At 37.6% G+C, this 16,667-nt stretch overlaps 2 protein-coding genes across 3 annotated transcripts; one reads left to right on the plus strand and one right to left on the minus strand.

The window, feature by feature from the left end:
- The first annotated feature begins 6,708 nt into the window (after nt 1-6,708).
- On the plus strand, nt 6,709-7,381 carry LOC104099609 (calvin cycle protein CP12-2, chloroplastic-like). The gene has a single exon (XM_009606653.4). It carries the CDS (start codon nt 6,802-6,804, stop codon nt 7,189-7,191), a length of 390 nt encoding a protein of 129 aa, XP_009604948.1. The 5' UTR covers nt 6,709-6,801; the 3' UTR covers nt 7,192-7,381.
- Nucleotides 7,382-8,546: 1,165 nt separating this feature from the next.
- On the minus strand, nt 8,547-13,444 carry LOC104099608 (bZIP transcription factor 53). 2 transcript variants are annotated; one of them, XM_070187754.1, is made up of 2 exons: nt 12,806-13,444; nt 8,547-9,647 (listed from the first exon to the last, which is right to left on the minus strand). In XM_070187754.1, the coding sequence occupies exon 2, from the start codon at nt 9,288-9,290 to the stop codon at nt 8,856-8,858; it is 435 nt and encodes a 144-aa protein (XP_070043855.1). In that variant the 5' UTR covers nt 9,291-9,647; nt 12,806-13,444; the 3' UTR covers nt 8,547-8,855. The 2 variants fall into 2 exon arrangements, with proteins under 2 accessions (XP_070043855.1, XP_070043851.1); XM_070187750.1 differs by lacking the exon at nt 12,806-13,444 and adding an exon at nt 10,051-10,205.
- Between the last annotated feature and the right edge of the window lie 3,223 nt (nt 13,445-16,667).

Consider the following 16,667-nt stretch of genomic DNA (forward strand, 5'->3'; position numbering starts at 1 on the left):
AAATCTAGTACCGGGGCCACCCTGTTCTCGATGGTCTATGGTGACAAAGCGTTAATACCAGTCGAAGTAGGAGAACCGAGTTTCAGGTTCCGATATACGACCGAAGATTCAAACGATGAGGCCATGAGCATAATCCTAGAATTATTGGATGAGATATGCGAGGCCGCCCAGAAACAACAGATCGAAAGGTATTTCAACCGGAGAGCCAACCTCCGACACTTCAATATTAGGGACTTAGTGTTAAGAAAGGTGACACTAAACACCCGGAACCCGAACGAGGGGAAGCTAGGACCGAATTGGGAAGGTCCATATCAGATTATCGAGATTACCGGCAAAGGATCATACAAACTCGAAGCAGGAATGGTGAGCGACTATCGAACAACTGGACCGTAACCTACATAAAACGATATTATTGCTAAGGTATGACCCCATCCTTTCTTTTATTTACATATATATTACAAATTGGACTAACACTGGTAGGAAACAGTCAAAGAATAATGCAGCTATTAGGCCCGAAAGCACACATTGCACTCTTTTTTCCTTGAATCGATTTTGTATCAAATGGGTTTTCTGACAAGGTTTTTAACGAGGCAACAGTAGATCGTGCTAACTTAGAATTGAAGACCGGTTGGGAACCGGAGTCTAGGGTCGCATCAACAGTATCTGAGCCCTCTCAATGATCGACCTCGAATACTGGGGGTCATTGCCCTCAGATAATGATTTTATGATTTTAGCAAGCAAGGAAACTTTGTGCTTCAATAGTCTGGGCTCGGTGGATAGGATTTATTGTAAGGGCCAAACGGTCAAATGAACTGTGCACACATAGACCACTTAAGACATAACACTAAGCTTGTACATATTTGCAATCTTGTATGTTGCGCACAGAAATAAAAGAAAGTTTCTACCTTGTATATACATGTTTTGTCCCTTAAGACTATTAAATTTTGTTCGTTACAGATGGATTGGATATTGAGCCTATGCGTTGGCTCTATCTGGATCCAAGAAATCACCGCCACTCGGAACTATCATCCTAGGCAAGCCCGGACAGCTCAAGTATTGAAGCCCAGGGGTACAAAGCCTATTAGGAAATAACCGAACTTAAAAGGCTATGATCATCCTAGAAATGACCCAGAGACGTCCGAAACCCGTAATCAAAATATAAGGCCTTCAAAAATTCCAAACCGGTTCAAAGGCTAGCATCGGCAAAACTATAATCTAAGAACATTTAAATACGCACTTCTGGGAAGGATTCCGGTCATACGAAGCCCCCCATAAGTTTCAAACAAAATTACATCGAGAACGAGCCATGTTCGAACCTCCGAACAAGACCCTATTACTACGCTTTATTTCGTGCTAAGGCATTGGAAATATTTGCAATTATAAAGAGGAAACCGAAGAAACTAACTTAAAAATTGCCAAAGGAAATCCATATATATATATTCCAATAAAGATCTTTACAAAGGCCAAACGGCCCCAACAAAATGAACAAAAATGTAAAAACAAAAGAAACATCTCTAAGGCACCTGAGCCTAATCTCCACCGGAACCAGCCTCGTCACTGGAGTCCTTAGAGCCTTCCTCATCCTCGGGGTTAGCCAACTTCTTGGCCTCGACCTCAAGCCTTTTGGCATCTTTGATCTCGACCGACAGATCAAAACCCCGGGCATGGACCTCCTCGAGAGCCTCTCTTCGGGACTAGCACTTCACATATTCAACAGTGACTTTCAAGCGGTCCTGGGCCGCCTTAACATCAACTCGGTTCTGAGCCACCATCTCTTCAGCATCGACCCTGGTTGTTTTCGTCACTGACTTGGCTATTTCCAGCTCCTTGCCAAAGGCATCCCATTTAGCGATAATCGATCCCAGTTGAGACTGGAGGTCTTCGATTTTTAGGGCCCGGGCCTTAGTTTTCTAATTTGACACCCAAACTTTGACCTCCACCGAGGCCAGCTGCTCTCGGGCAGTCTCATTCTACGAAGCCAATCGGTCCATTTTTCCCTTTTACTCTTTGGCAATGGCCTTGACCTCGTCCATCTCCACTCGAAGTTGATCGATCATGTCAACCTACTGTTTAACTTACGGGTTTTGACCATTAGTCGTCATGTCTAACTCGTCATCGCTAACTTCAAAGATCTTTACCTGTTCCACCAGGTCGGCATGTTCCTTCCGAGCCGCGTCGAACGTAGCTCACTGAGAAGCCTTGAACTGGTTAACCTCAGCCCGGTATCGGAGAAAGACTTCATGATGGAGTACCGAGGCCTGCAAAAATATGAAAAGGAAAAGGCATGAGAGCTATCAAAAATTAAATTCAAAGACAAAAGAGTGTAATGATGCCTTACCCGGTTCAGCGCCTTTTGTGCTTCGTTGAACAAACACAGCACATCCACCTCTTTTATTTTTTCCTGGTCTTCTTTATTTACCAGGCACTGGAGGTAGCTAGCCACTCCGACAGGGGCGAAAAGGAACTGGATATCCTCCGGGACAGTGATGCTAACTGACCGCTTCCGACCAGGATCCGTGCTCGGGGCGGGGAACCGGTTGATCAACTTTGGGCTCGAGTTCGGCCCATCGACCTCCGAGGATGAGCTTTTCCTCGGCACCTCTAAATCACCCAACCCAGAGAAGTCTTCTAGAGCGATTGAGTGCACACCATAAAAAAAAATGGAGGGGATCGTCCGCGCCATGATCCCCTTTGTTGGATCGCTCCTTCGTCACTCGGGCTTCATCGAACATGGACTCCGTAAATGAAGGAGACCCTGAAATTTCTATAACACCGGGCGGGGAGGGGCAGAGCCGGCTTCTCGAGAAGTCTTGGCCCTCGCTCTTGTACCAGCCTCCTGAACCCAAGGGGGATTAGCCTCAGTCGTTTCCCCCTCGGTTGCCACCCACTCCTCGGGGATGTATGACTCACAGGCCACGAAAAGATCATCCTCCTCGGGCTCGTTACTGAGCCGGTAAAGCGAGTCCGAGTCTGGAATTCGAGAGCTGGAACTTTCCTTTGGCTTACGAGCCAACCTTCTCCTTAGTTTCTTTTTCTCCGAGCTCGGGGAACTCAGAACCCTCCTTCTTTTCTTCTCTCCTGTTGTGGCCCCGGGCTGCCCCAAAACTGAAGGATCAGCGGGTAGGTCTTCACCCCATTCCAAGGGCCAAAACTCGATGGTCTTAGGTAAGCCTGCAAAAAAGAGAAGAGAAGCAATGAAGACGTAGTGTTGAAAAAGAAAGTCTAGTGCTCCTTATTTAGGAAAAGAAATCTTACTGTGAGAACAGGCCTCCTAACGGCCCTTCGAGAGCTCGCGCCATGAATGCTCGGCATAAGGCATCTATGACCAAATGCCCTCGATCCACTCCTTGACCCAAGGAATGGCATTTGGGACTCGAGTGAGGGTTGTACCACAGCAAATACCGACGAGAAAAAGCAAGATAAAACATAAAATCGACATTAAAAAGAGAGTTATACTTACATGATACGTTCCACTTCTCGGGGAATGGCCTACACTAGGCAGGGATCAAGTCTGTGGTCCTCACCCGGACAAAGCGTCCCTACCAGTCTCGATCCTGGTCCTCATCGATACTGGAAAATGGGGCTTTGCTGGCCCGACATACAAGCTTTATCAGTCACCCCCGGAAGATTCGGGGACTATACAAGAGGAGTAGATGATCGGTGGTGAACATGCAAGAATTGATTTTGTTCACAAAGAATCGGAGAAAAATCACGATCCTCCATAGTGATGGGTGGATCTGGCCGAGGCATACTTCGTACCTCCTATAGAAGTCTAAGATGACCGGGTCCATCAGGCCCAGTGTAAAGGGATAAGTGTAAACACTCAAATATCCCTCAACATGGGTAGTAATGTCGTCATCAGGCCCGGGAATCACTACGTCCTTATCCGTCCAGCCGTAGTCCTTTTGAACCACAGGAAGAACGGCCTCGGTAATGGAGCAGATGTACCGTGACACCGCCTTGCATCGGCTTTGAACCGAAGAGGGCTTTTCGACCTTAAAGTCATTATTAACCGAACACCCCCCGGGGACGAACATTTTCAAGGGGGGTTAGACCATCGGTTCATCAGTGGCCGCGCCCGGAGTAGACCTATCGAGGACAACCACATTAGGGGTGGTCTCCTCGACCTTAGTGGTCGGCTGTGAGGCAGAAGAAATACCTTTCTTGGGAATAGTCTTGGAAGTCTTCGCCATTTTTATCTAGGTAAAAGGTTTGAAAGTGTGAAAGAAGATGAAGAGATGAAGAGTAAAAACTTATTGAGAAAATCAAACATGATGGCTTAAGTGAAGGGTAAAAGAAAGATTGCAATTTGAAGAATGAAGGTAAGAATGTTGAAGAACGAAGGAAGACAGTGATATCTTGAAGGATCGAAGGTAGAAGCTTGGTCAAAAGTAAAAAAATGAACGAAGGAAGAAGTATTTATAGAGGCTTTGCGCCGTTTTACATCCAGGAACGACCTGTCGGTGGCTGACACGCGTTTGGGGTGATTATGACGCCATTGACGGTATGTTTCGGTTTCTTTGTCGTTTTGTGTCACGACGTGTTGAGGAAGGGATCAAAGAACTCATGTCATTCCTCATCGTTTCCGTAAACTTATTCTTCGAGAAATGAGGGGACTATCTGTATACGGGTAAAACCGAGCCCATGAGATACCTCGTCTTCCGATGAAGCAAACGAGGCAAGAGATGCGACGGTAGGGAACTAGAATCGAGACCATGAGCCCCTCGAACCGGGGTCCGGTCAAAGCCCCCGACCTCGAGAAGTATCGGGGCCATAACCCCGAGTTCGGTTCGAATCCCAAAGGCATCGGAAAACACAACCAGGTAGCTAAGTACGACCAACAAAAGGCCGTGATATCCATGACCAGCCGGATATCACGGCGTGAATCTTGGCATGTATCATCACAGAACCAGTGAATTGTTAAACGAAGGATTTTTACCTTTCATAGAATTGTACTTAGGGTAAAACTCCCCTACTATATAAATGGGGTATGATTATTCATTAAGCATATTGTAACACGCATACCAAGGCAATATACTATTATTTTCCTGTTATTCAAAGTTCTTACACTTAGGGGTGTTCATAAAAATCTAAAAAACCGAACCGAACCAAATATAGAACCAAACGACTAAAAATCGATACTTTTTCGGTTTGGTTTGGTTTTGGTTTTGAATTTTAAAAACCGACCAAATTTGGTTTGATTTTGGTTTTAATAAAAAAATAACTGAAAAAACTCGAACCAAACCGAATATAGAAGTAACTATTTAAATATTATTATTATAACTACATATATGTATATTTTTATACAAAATTTCTAAAATTTTATGTTACATTTTAATAGTTTGCACTTTTAATCTAGTTCTTTGCTATTATAATAATCTAGTTCTTTACCTTTATATTTTAGTTTGATTAATAGTTTTCTTTTGCTAAGTACAAGAATTTATTTCATGTTAAAAATAATTTATTTTTAATTGAGTCTTAAAATTATTTATCACTATTTGGTTCAATTATCATCAATATATCTTGATAAATAATAGATTTTTCAAAGAGCAATTGGTTTGATAGTGTTATGTTGAAAATATAGTCGCCAGAATATGTGTTTGGTAGTGTATATCTCATATTTAAGAAAAAATCGATAAATAATCGAAAAGCCGACATACACCGAATTGATAAAAAACCGACTTAATTGGTTTGGTTTGGTTCCAATATTTGAAAAACCAACTTACTTGGTTTGGTTTCTTTTTAGGGAAGAACCGATCCAAACCGAACTATAAACACCCCTACTTACACTTGTTGATCAGTGTTCCATTACTATAAGTCTGGGATCGAGGACGGATATCTCATTGAGGCTGCCGTCAAGTCTAGAATCATCCATTTTTCCTTGTTTTCGAGTGATTTGACAATTTATTACATCTTTTATTTTTTCAATCTAGCAATATTTACCGTTTATATTGAATTAATCCATATATCCTTAAAATCACAAACAAATTAAATTATTATTCATTTTTTTGGGGTAAACAGTGATTTTCAAGAATAGATTGTGTTATTAGTTTTCTTAAAGTACCTATGTCACCATCATGAATGACATGGAATAACAAGTGTGTGGTGGACAGCTCCTTTGATTTTTAGAAGTTTGGACTTTTTAGAGCCTCAATTTTGCTTAAGTATCGAAAGTTGGAGAAGTGAAATTCACTTAGTCACTGCGTGCCATTTAATTATATACACCGACAATATAAATAAATTTATACGATCAATTAAATTTGATATTTATATCATGCTATATATTTTATTTTTCGAGCAACTCCTTCAACTTATTGTTATTACATTGACGCTTTAAAGTTTTACTACAGTAGTAATATATACAAGTTAAACTTGATTTCACCCTTTGTTCACACTCCAATTTGAAAAACTATTAACCAGGATTATCCAATTTCAAATTAAGAAGAAACTAATCCTTGTTTGATTCATTAATCAATCTTGAATTTCTGTGAACGGTACAAATTCCGTGACCAAACTGGACCATCATCTAAACTCCAACTAACACACGGAATAATATCAAGCTTTATGCTTTAGATTTTGTATTTTCTACGATAAAGATCCTAGAGAAACAGAGCACATAAAAGATATTTTACCACAATATCTCTCACAACGTGCATGTCCAGCAGTGGCTATAAAAATGATAAGAAATGTGCGCTCAATAGTCGTTCCATGCTCTGCTTATATATATGTACACCTTCTCATACGTAAAACATCATATCCTACAAAAGAGTAAAACAGAGAGGGGGAAAAAAGATCTTGAGAATGGCAACAATTGCTGGTGTTAGTCTCACTACTCCAAGAGTTTTGGCCAAGGCATCCAACTCCTCCAAAGTTGAGCCGTTTAAGTTCCCATGCCTTAACAATCCATGGAAGAAATCAGCTCAATTTGGGTCCCGTAGGATGTACCTTAAGCCAGTGTCAGCAGCACCAGATAAGCTTTCTGACCTTGTGGTTGACAGTGTCAAGGGCGCAGAGGAAGCATGCTCAGAGAATCCAGCTAGCGGAGAATGTGCGGCGGCTTGGGATGTAGTGGAAGAGACAAGTGCAGCAGCTAGCCATGCACGGGACAAGCAGAAGCAGAACTCTGACCCTTTGGAAGGTTATTGCAAGGAAAATCCTGAGACTGATGAGTGCCGTGTATATGACAATTGATTATAGTTGTTTGTGTTTCCAAGCAAACTTCTGCTTCTTAACCACATACTTCTATTTTATGCCATGTAATTTAGTCCTTTAAATTTTGGATGCTCTAAAATAGGCTACTCATATCATATGTATGATGAAAGAAATTGTCCTATTTAGCTTAGTATATATACAATACAAACCTATTGAATGTTGTGTTTAAGGATGGTTATGCTATATGAATTTATGGTATAACAAGAAATTAATTAGTAGTTATCTATATTTCTTGAAAGTCCTTGTCTGCTACTTTACTCGATCTTGTCGCTATATTACTAGTAGTATCATTTATATATTTTTAGTGTGAGCTGGAATCCTTGTCTGTTTATACTTTATACCTAGCTCTCAGAAAGTCTGAAAAGATAATTTTAGAGACACTTTTTTATTATAAAGAATACATAGAGACTTAAATCAGAAGTAACATAATTGAGACTGATAATAGAGGACGGGCGAAGCTCCATTATCCCAAGGTAGTCAAGCGAACACCCTTACTCGAAAAATTACGTTATATATAAATAAAATTTTAAATTTTAGAGATATATAACATATATTGAACACCTTTTATAAAAAAAATTTATCCACTTCTTTCAAGTTTGAACATCGAAGATTCTCGGCTTCGCAGGCTAATTGAAGACCAAAGAAAGTGAAACTGACGCAGCTTATGCTTATAAATCAGAAGTCATTATTCAATACTCTGTTCTCATGCTCTAAATCTCTTGGTGCAGGACATCACATTTCCAACTCTCAACCAACTTCCCCTAAACTAAGAATCATTTGCATAGTCACTATGTAGCCATAAGTCAATTGTCGATTTATCTTTTGACATGGTAAAGATTGCCTTTCGAATAAAGACTAACAATATATAATAATTTATTTTTTAGGAATCGCCACACCGCACTGTCACTGACCAAATATTATAAGCCTATAAATTGGCCTCAGCGCTAGAAATATAATGAAATGGCTAACCTACCCGAGTGACGTAAATAACCTTTTACGAGAAGCACCTAAAAATGGAATTACACATCATTCTCCACAATTTAACAAGCCATTCAGCTATAGATGCGCAACTTTTGTCGACAAAATAGGCAGAAAATCCTCAGCCGGTATTATGATGTTTGATTTTGGAGTAAGTTCCATGTTCCATTCTTGAACGCGTATTCTAAGAATAAGCAGAAAAAGAATTGTGTGTGAAAAGCCTTGCCCTGTATCACCAACCTCCATATGATCCAAACAATCAACACTGCCACCAACAGTGTGACAAACAGAACCACGATTACCCACAACCTTGCAGAATGAAAATTGCAATGTCGCAAAAACAATGGCCATGCTCGTTCACATAAAAGATTTATTTATAAAACTGGAGAGCAAAGATCATTGACACAGCGCTAGAAACTGCGAACACACCAGAGCTAAACATTTGGAGCACCAACAACACCCAAACTAACACCAAGCTAATACAAACAGAAACTACCGACCGACAATAAACAAAAAACAGTGACCGACTGCAAAAAGGATAATGTAAGCAACCCCTAACAAAGTCCACTTCCACTAAGGATCGCATATTCCAATCCAAGAGCAACACCTGATTAAACAAGAATTCAAGCTAAGAGCAGAGTAGTTCAGAACTGCAGAGCAGTAGCTCAAAACTGAAACATATTAGCAGAAGCAGTGATGGGTTGAATTGGGCAAGGAAGCTGCCACGGCTCAAGCAAAGTGTCTGGAATTTCAGGGATATCCACAGCTAGTCCATTAGCATCAGCCCAGAAACGAGCGAGCGAATTGAGCGAATCCAAGCGTTCAGTCAGTTCTGCCATTTGAGCCCTCAGGACATTGTTCTCCGCATCAAGGGTCAGGTAGTTTCTTCCCACAGCATCAATCTTCTCACGCCACAGAACGTTCTGATTCTGTAGCTGTGTCATTTGGCTCATCAACTCCTCCAAATGCTGCTGCTTCCTCATCCGTGACCGCCTTGCAGATTCACGGTTGGACTCCATTCTCTTTCGTTTTCTATCGTCGTTCATAGCATATCGTTGGCCATCAGAACCTGAACTAGCTGGTTGCTGTATCGAAGCCATGTCTAGTGTATCGTTGACAACTATTGGAATTCAAAGAGTGGTGGGGGGGGGGGGGGGGACTACTGCTTTCTTGCTAGGTTTTGCGAATTAGGATTTTCTAATTTTGGAATTTCTATAACAGAATGGACAGAAAAACAAGATGTGAGGGGGGCTAGTTCATGAAAACACGTAGAACCAGTACAGGAAGACTACAGAGAAAGAGTGCATAATACGAATTCGACGCATGAGGGTCATGAATAACTTGAAGCTAACATAAAAACTATTTGTGAAACCCTATTTCAATGGGTCAATGAAGATTTCAAAGTTTGTGTATATCCAAATCCAAAGAGTATCTGCAACAATTAAAGGCAAATCAATCTGCAAGACAAAAACAGAGCAGCAAAGTATTAGCAAAATCGCCAAAAATAGAAAATTCAACAATAACAGAAGCATAATATTTAAACAATCAACCCGATGAAATCCCAATATCCTTCTCGATCTGTTCAGGTCTAAAAGGATTCACTACATAATCAAAATTAGGCTGATTCTACGCAAAATATATTGACGCCATCGAAATTTATAAGTTTAAGAAACAAATATGCGGTAAATAGGATAAAGAAATAAGAGAAACAGCAGCAAAAATGAAAATTAATATACAAACAAATAAAAAAACAAGGAAATGAAAACGCAAGCAAAAAGGAAAACAGAGAAAATGAAATAAAAAGAAAACAATAAATAAAATGAAAGGATAAAGGAGAAAGAAGAAATAATTGAGACATACCAATAGGTGTGAAACCGAAAGTGGGCGAAAGAAGGTCTGAAAGGTTGTGGAGAGGGGGTTTATATAGGGGAGAGGAGGTAGGTTTTTTGGTAAATATATGCATTTTATTACGTAGTGGTTGGCGTGTAAATGGAAAAAGTAGTGATGACAGCTAAGCAAAAAAAAATTATTGGTATATCCGTAAGAGACGCTGGAATCTTTCCCGGATCTTCCTTTCCTGTGGGCGATGTTTCCGCAAAGTGAAAAAATATAGTAGTATCTTGTAATAATAAGTGAAAAAGAAACTTTCTAGTGACTTTTGATTTAAAAAAATCTGAGCTACTGTAGTTCGAACATGTTTTCACTTGTTCTCCAAAACTAATTTTACAGTATTTTTTTTTTCAAACTAAGAGAGTGTTTGGGTAAGTTAAAGTTTATAAGATGGATTATAAGCATATTTTGACTTATTATGTGTTTTTTAAATACACAATGTACTTACACATACGTAGTGACAGATTCAAAATTTTAAGTTCGTAGGTGTTTAATTTTTTTTTTATCGTAACGTACTATTTCCCGTCTCAATTTATTAGTCTTAGTAACTATTTTGGGAGTCAACTAGTTGTACTCTTTGACTATATTTTTCATATATATGTTATAATTATTTTAAAATATAAATTATTATGATTTATAGTATTTTTATGTAGTTTTTGATTATTAAAAATTTATTTTAAAAAAAATTAGAAAATCCATGTCTAATTTATGGTCAATGTTAAAAAAAATTGACCCTCGTGATTCGAACCATGACTGTTGGTCATGTGAAGAGGAGAGACGTTGATGCCCCGGTTAGGAGGTGCGAGAGGTTGCACGTGGTAAGTCAGAGGAGGGGTAGAAGGAGACATAAGAAGAGCTGGGGTGAGGTGATTAGGCAGGACATGGCTCTGCTCCAACTTACCGAGGACATGACCCTCAATAGAAAGATGTAGAGGTCGAAAATTAGGGTGGTGGGTTGACAGACATTCTAGAGTTTTGCCTTGTCTTACTAGTAGTACATAGTACATAGTTATACTAGTCAGGTACCTTCTTATTCTTAGTCCCTTGTTTATATACGGTACACGTCAGTATTAGCAGTAGGATTTGCACTATTCTTGTAGTTTCATATCCTTGGAACTCTGTCATTATTCGTTGTATTATTTGCTTACATTGTCTTATTACATTGTTGTTGCTATTGTTTCTCTATTGCTCCATTTTTTTCCGTTCTTGAGCCGATGGTCTTTCGGAAACAACCTCTCTACATTCATAGGTAGGGGTAAGGTCTGTATACACACCGTCCTCCCCATACCCTAATTGTGGAATTTCACTGAGTTGTTGTTGTTGATTAGAACCATGACTAATAAATTGAGACGGAGGGAGTATCAATCGCATTGTATAAGCGCATAACTATTTGAACATGGCCATAAAAAAATTAATAAGAAAACTCATAGTATTAATATTATGGGCATCGTGAAACTGTAATAAATAACATAACTAGCGAGAAAAGGGATCGATGGGTTTTGCCGTTCTAGGCGAACTGTTGGTATTTGTCACACCTCTTTTTTTTCCGAGGGATAGGAGAGTTTTTTCAATTAACGTGACATTATTCGAAATGAGATTATTTATTTAATCAGAGTCGCCACTTGGAATATTTATTATGGTGTCCCAAGTCACCGGTTTATTTTAAAATCCCAAATCGAGGAAATTGACTCTATTTATGTCCCGCGGACACAAAAGACCGGGTAAGAAATTCTGTTAACCCGAGAGAAGGTGTGAGACACTCTCGAGTTCCATGATTTTAGCACGATCGCTTAACAATTAATATTTGGCTTAATTATCTGGTTTATTACATGTTTAAAGACGTATTGTACATTAACGCTTCTATACCGCTTTCAATTTTTAGCCATTTATGGGATTTATTTGAACAAGTCGCAATGTCGTGCACTCTTTATTTTTGTACACATTGCAAATCATGCCACGTGAAACACACCCGCAACTTACAACATATTTATTTTATTATTATTTGAAGTTAGGGTCAAGTCGCGTGAAACACGCACTTGAGTTTGGAATTAGGTATCATGACTATGCCACGGGAACCGTACCCATAGTCACAATGATTTATCATTAATCGCGCCTAAAATAAACTACGCTTATTCATTAATTATTTTCCTAAACTAATTTAAGATTATTGTGAGACCATAAATTATGGAATAGTTGTGAAAAATAAAGTAAATTGATTATGAAAAGATGGGCTAGCTTTGTTATTAAACATGAAATGGGTCAGCATCCGTTTACTACTTTGGGCCTTAGCGAGATTAAATTGATTGGCCTAAGTCTAATTTTCCAAAAAATCAATCCACGACCCACAGCAATTGAACAACCCAAACTTACTGCATTTTTACACTTGAACGAAGTGGCCTAATTTTCCTAGCAAGCATATGGCACTACATTAACAGAGAATCACAAGACATCACTTTCGCAACCTAATGTATTCATCTTCAGTAATTGAGTTTAACAAAGGTTCAAATCACGAGCATGAGATTTATTAAATAGATTATATCACCTTAAAGTCACATGTCAAACTAAAAGAAATATAAATAACATAGAATGAATAGAAATAGACCTTACTAAACACTCAATATAGGTTCAAAATCTTTAAGCAAATTGAAGCCATCAAATGGCTTAAACAGAAGCAAGCATGACATAACACTCAACTAAAATAGTAAAAGAAAGATAGAAGATTGACCTCCAAAGGCAACACTCTGATTTTAAGCATATGCATCTCAATAATTCAACTAGGCCTTGACGGAAAATCGATCAGCAACCTCGCCGGAGAAAACTCGTCGGAAGAAATCGACTCGAATCATAACCATGCGACGAATTCCACTCGGAAAATGGGGACAACCTTGAGGTGTTTTTGGTTGGTTTGGGAAGGAGAAGTGCTGCGTTTTTGCAGCAGCTTTGGAGCTGGAGATTGGTCTTAATGGATGTGGGTTTTGCGGCTATTTAGGGAGCTTTAGGGAGCTGATTTTGGTAGTGTTTAACGGAGGTTCATGGCTGCATTTTCGGGCAGACTTTCAGCTCGTTTTTTGGAGCTTTTGAGGTCGTTTTGGTTCATTTTTGGCTGGTTTTTGGTGGTTGTTGATGGGTGGTTTTACATGGCTGTTCGGGTGCGTTTTTGTTGATGTTTTTTGGTGGGTTTGTGGCTGTTTTTCAGCTGCTTTTGGAGCTGTTTTGGGGGTGATTTTCGGATATTTTTCAGCTAGATTTTGGGTGTTAAAAGGTGCGAAAATGACCAGTTTTCATGGTTGTTCTGTGGCTGATTTGGGGCTGGTCTTGTGGGTGATTTCTGCTCGTTTTTGGAGCTGATTTTCAGTGGTTAAAGATGGGGTTTGACTCGTTTTTGGGGCTGGATTTTGGGATGTTTGAGTGCAGTGGCGGCCTAACAGTATTTGTGGCCTAAAACCCACTTTATTTTTTTTTTTAAATCACACACACATACGTGGTATATATATATATATATTTGAATTCTATTTTTCTAATATTTTGAGATACAAAATTATTAATAATTTTTTATAATCGATCTCTCCTAAAAATATTTTGGACAATATTAAAAAAGTTTTTAACTCTTTTATTTTAGTTTTGAACAACTTGATTCATATTTTTCGTGGCATATTTAAATTCTAATAAATGAATAAATGATAATATATAACTATGAAGTAAGAATAAAATGAGATGATAATAACACTTGAAAGTTATAATAATAGAATTTAATTCAAGAAAAATGATGACTTGATTTCAAGATATCTTTTTACTCGTTCAATAACACAAAATGCTTGAAACTTCAGGAAAAAACAAAAAAAAAAAATGCACGGTATATGATATCAATAGTACTTTTAAACTATGTGCGTTTTCGAATAATACTACTCCTATTAAGTTATCAGACTTAAACCCGAAAAAGCAAGAAAGAGAATATATAAGAGTATAAAGCTATGCGAACGATTAACTCTTGGACAAACCAAGAAAGAAAATGAATAGTGTAAAAATATGATTTAGTACTACATATTTTCTGATGAAAAAATGGGTAAAAAGTGGAATATAATAATTTCACTTGTTAGATTTTTTGTTCATACAAAAAAAAAATGAAAGAAATTCACATTTATAAAAAGTATTACGCTCACTTAAATTAGTTACACATCTATTCTTTTCTTTTATAAAAAAATATCTAATTTTCAAGGTAAAAACTACTCATTATTTTTCTAAAATAGCCTATAAATCTATTTTGGTATTAAAAAAATGACCCCCCCAAATTTGGGGGCCTCAAGCAAATACTTTAGAAGTTTTACCCTATAGACGGCCCTGTTTGAGGGCAACGTTTTCGGACTTTTTGTGGAGCTTTAGGGGGTGTTAATGTAGGTAAGTTTGGTGTATTTTAATGGAGGAAGACAAGGGTGCTTGGATGGAGGAGCTATGTTAATGGTGGAAGAAAAAGCTTTTTAATGGCTGAAAGTTGCAGGGTTTTAGAGAAGAAGACCCACATCCTCCTCCATTCTCTCGTTCCTTTTTTTTTTTTTTTTTTTCTGTTTTTTTTCCCCAGCCATTTTCGTATGTGTGTTCTATATCTGATGTCAGAAAGTGAGGAGGATTTACGAGAGACGTGAGGGAGAGTGTGTACTGTAAAGTGACGTGGGGGGTTGGGAAAAAGGGGTAAAGTGAGTGTGTGGTAGTGTAAAATGACGTAAGGGATTTAGTGAAAAAGGGGTAAAGTATTGCTAGTGTAAAGTGATGTGAGGGAGTTGGGAGAAAGGGGTACGGTGAGGTATTGGTTTGGTGAGTGAGATATAATTTTCTTAAGTAACACCTATAAAAGGTGAAATAAGAGTTAAAATATGTAGGTTAAAATTAAAATATATTACACACTAAAAAGTGATGAAAATTTAAGCACGGTCTTCAAAAGGGGTCAAACTTTGGAGTCCCTTCTTAAGTAGATTTTCTTTTTCTTTCTTTGCTATAGTAAAGTAATTTAGATAAAGTAAAAAAAGTTTTTAAAGAAAGGTAAAACAAAAGGTTAGCGAAAAATATAAGTAGTATTAGTGGCATTTGGACATAAGAATTATAAAATTTCAGAAAAAAAGTAAAAAAATAAATAAATAAGTGAAAACGGTATTTGAAACTAGAGTTGTGTTTGGACATTAATATAATTTGAAGCTGTTTTTGAAATTTTTGTGAGTTTTTCAAAATTCATTCAACTTCAAATTAAAATTGAATTTTCATGGTCAAACACTAATTTCGAAAAAAATAAATTATTTCTAGGGAAAAAAAAGTAAAATTTTATTTATTGCCAAATGGGCCCTTAAAATGGTGGCTATCAAAAAGAACAAAAGATGCCTATTAATAGAGTCTTGTAAGAAACCCAGAATCGAACTCCCGCTGCCTACTTTCATAACCTCCCATCCCTCATTCTTGACCAAAGCATCCATCAAATGTTTTGTTGCCTAGATGCTTGTTATGTTAATATATCTGTTTCCTTAAAATTTCAATATAACCACGCACACTCTTTTGTGGATGTTAATGGGTGCTTAAATATTCAAATTTGATATGTTGATCTGTCCATGCTTACACGCAAAGTATTGGTAAGTCAAAATCAATTAAAAGTATAAGTTGGTTACTTCCACTTATTATTTTTCATCTAATAAACGTTTTAAGTTTGACCGACAATTTTTCTTTTTTTTATCCTTAATACTTTCTCATTTCTCAACGTATGTTTTCCAAAATAAATTGCTAATTTTTCTCAACTACATATCCATCGTTCCTCATTTATGTATGAAAAAAATACTTTTAAATTTAAAAAAATTATAAAAAGTTCAAGATATTTTATCCGTTTAACTAAAGAACATTGATTCACTCTTTTACCAAATTTAAAAAGCTTGTTATCAGTTTCAGCAGTCTAAACATATATGTAATTGCTTATTAAAAAAATACAATTTCAACCAAACCCACCCAAACGGGCTCTTATTAAGGTGACATTGCCTTCTAAATTTTGAGTGTTCATAAAGCTACATCTAAAAGGGGAAAATTGCACTAATACTTGACCAAATCAAATTGCAATTGCATCAACATTGCCTTTTAAAAGAATTTATACTCAATAGTCGAAACTCAATTCAAAAATAAAAAAGAAGCTAGTCAGAATATTATAAATTTGATAAAAAACTGTATTTTTGTTCATAACTATTCAGTAATTCCTTAGTTGAGTCTTCAGGATCTTTTTTCGTTTTCATTATAAGTAGAGAACTTGAAGTGTTTACATTAAGAATTTTATAGTAAACCACATGTTTGAAGTACAATGCAACTAATTTTTAGTTTAGAAGAGAAAACAACATATATTTTACTAGAACAAGTGCATAGATAGTCGATCCTGGTACCGGTATTTAAGCTTTGACCTAAGTTCATAAATTTTTATAAATTTAGCCATTTCAAAAACAACTTCAGACGTACAAGACTGAATAAAAACTACATCTAAAGTTACAAAATTTTGTGTGATCGGCATATTGATTGTGCAAGCAAACTTTCAACTTATACGTCTAAAAGTTGGTGTCAAGGACAAACTT

This window comes from Nicotiana tomentosiformis, chromosome 1 (assembly GCF_000390325.3).
Source record: "Nicotiana tomentosiformis chromosome 1, ASM39032v3, whole genome shotgun sequence".
Taxonomy (NCBI): domain Eukaryota; kingdom Viridiplantae; phylum Streptophyta; class Magnoliopsida; order Solanales; family Solanaceae; genus Nicotiana; species Nicotiana tomentosiformis.

Excerpts from the sequence above, each read along its gene's own strand:
- LOC104099609 (XM_009606653.4), top strand. The coding sequence starts at position 6,802 with ATGGCAACAATTGCTGGTGTTAGTCTCACTACTCCAAGAGTTTTGGCC.
- LOC104099608 (XM_070187754.1), bottom strand. The coding sequence starts at position 9,290 with ATGGCTTCGATACAGCAACCAGCTAGTTCAGGTTCTGATGGCCAACGA.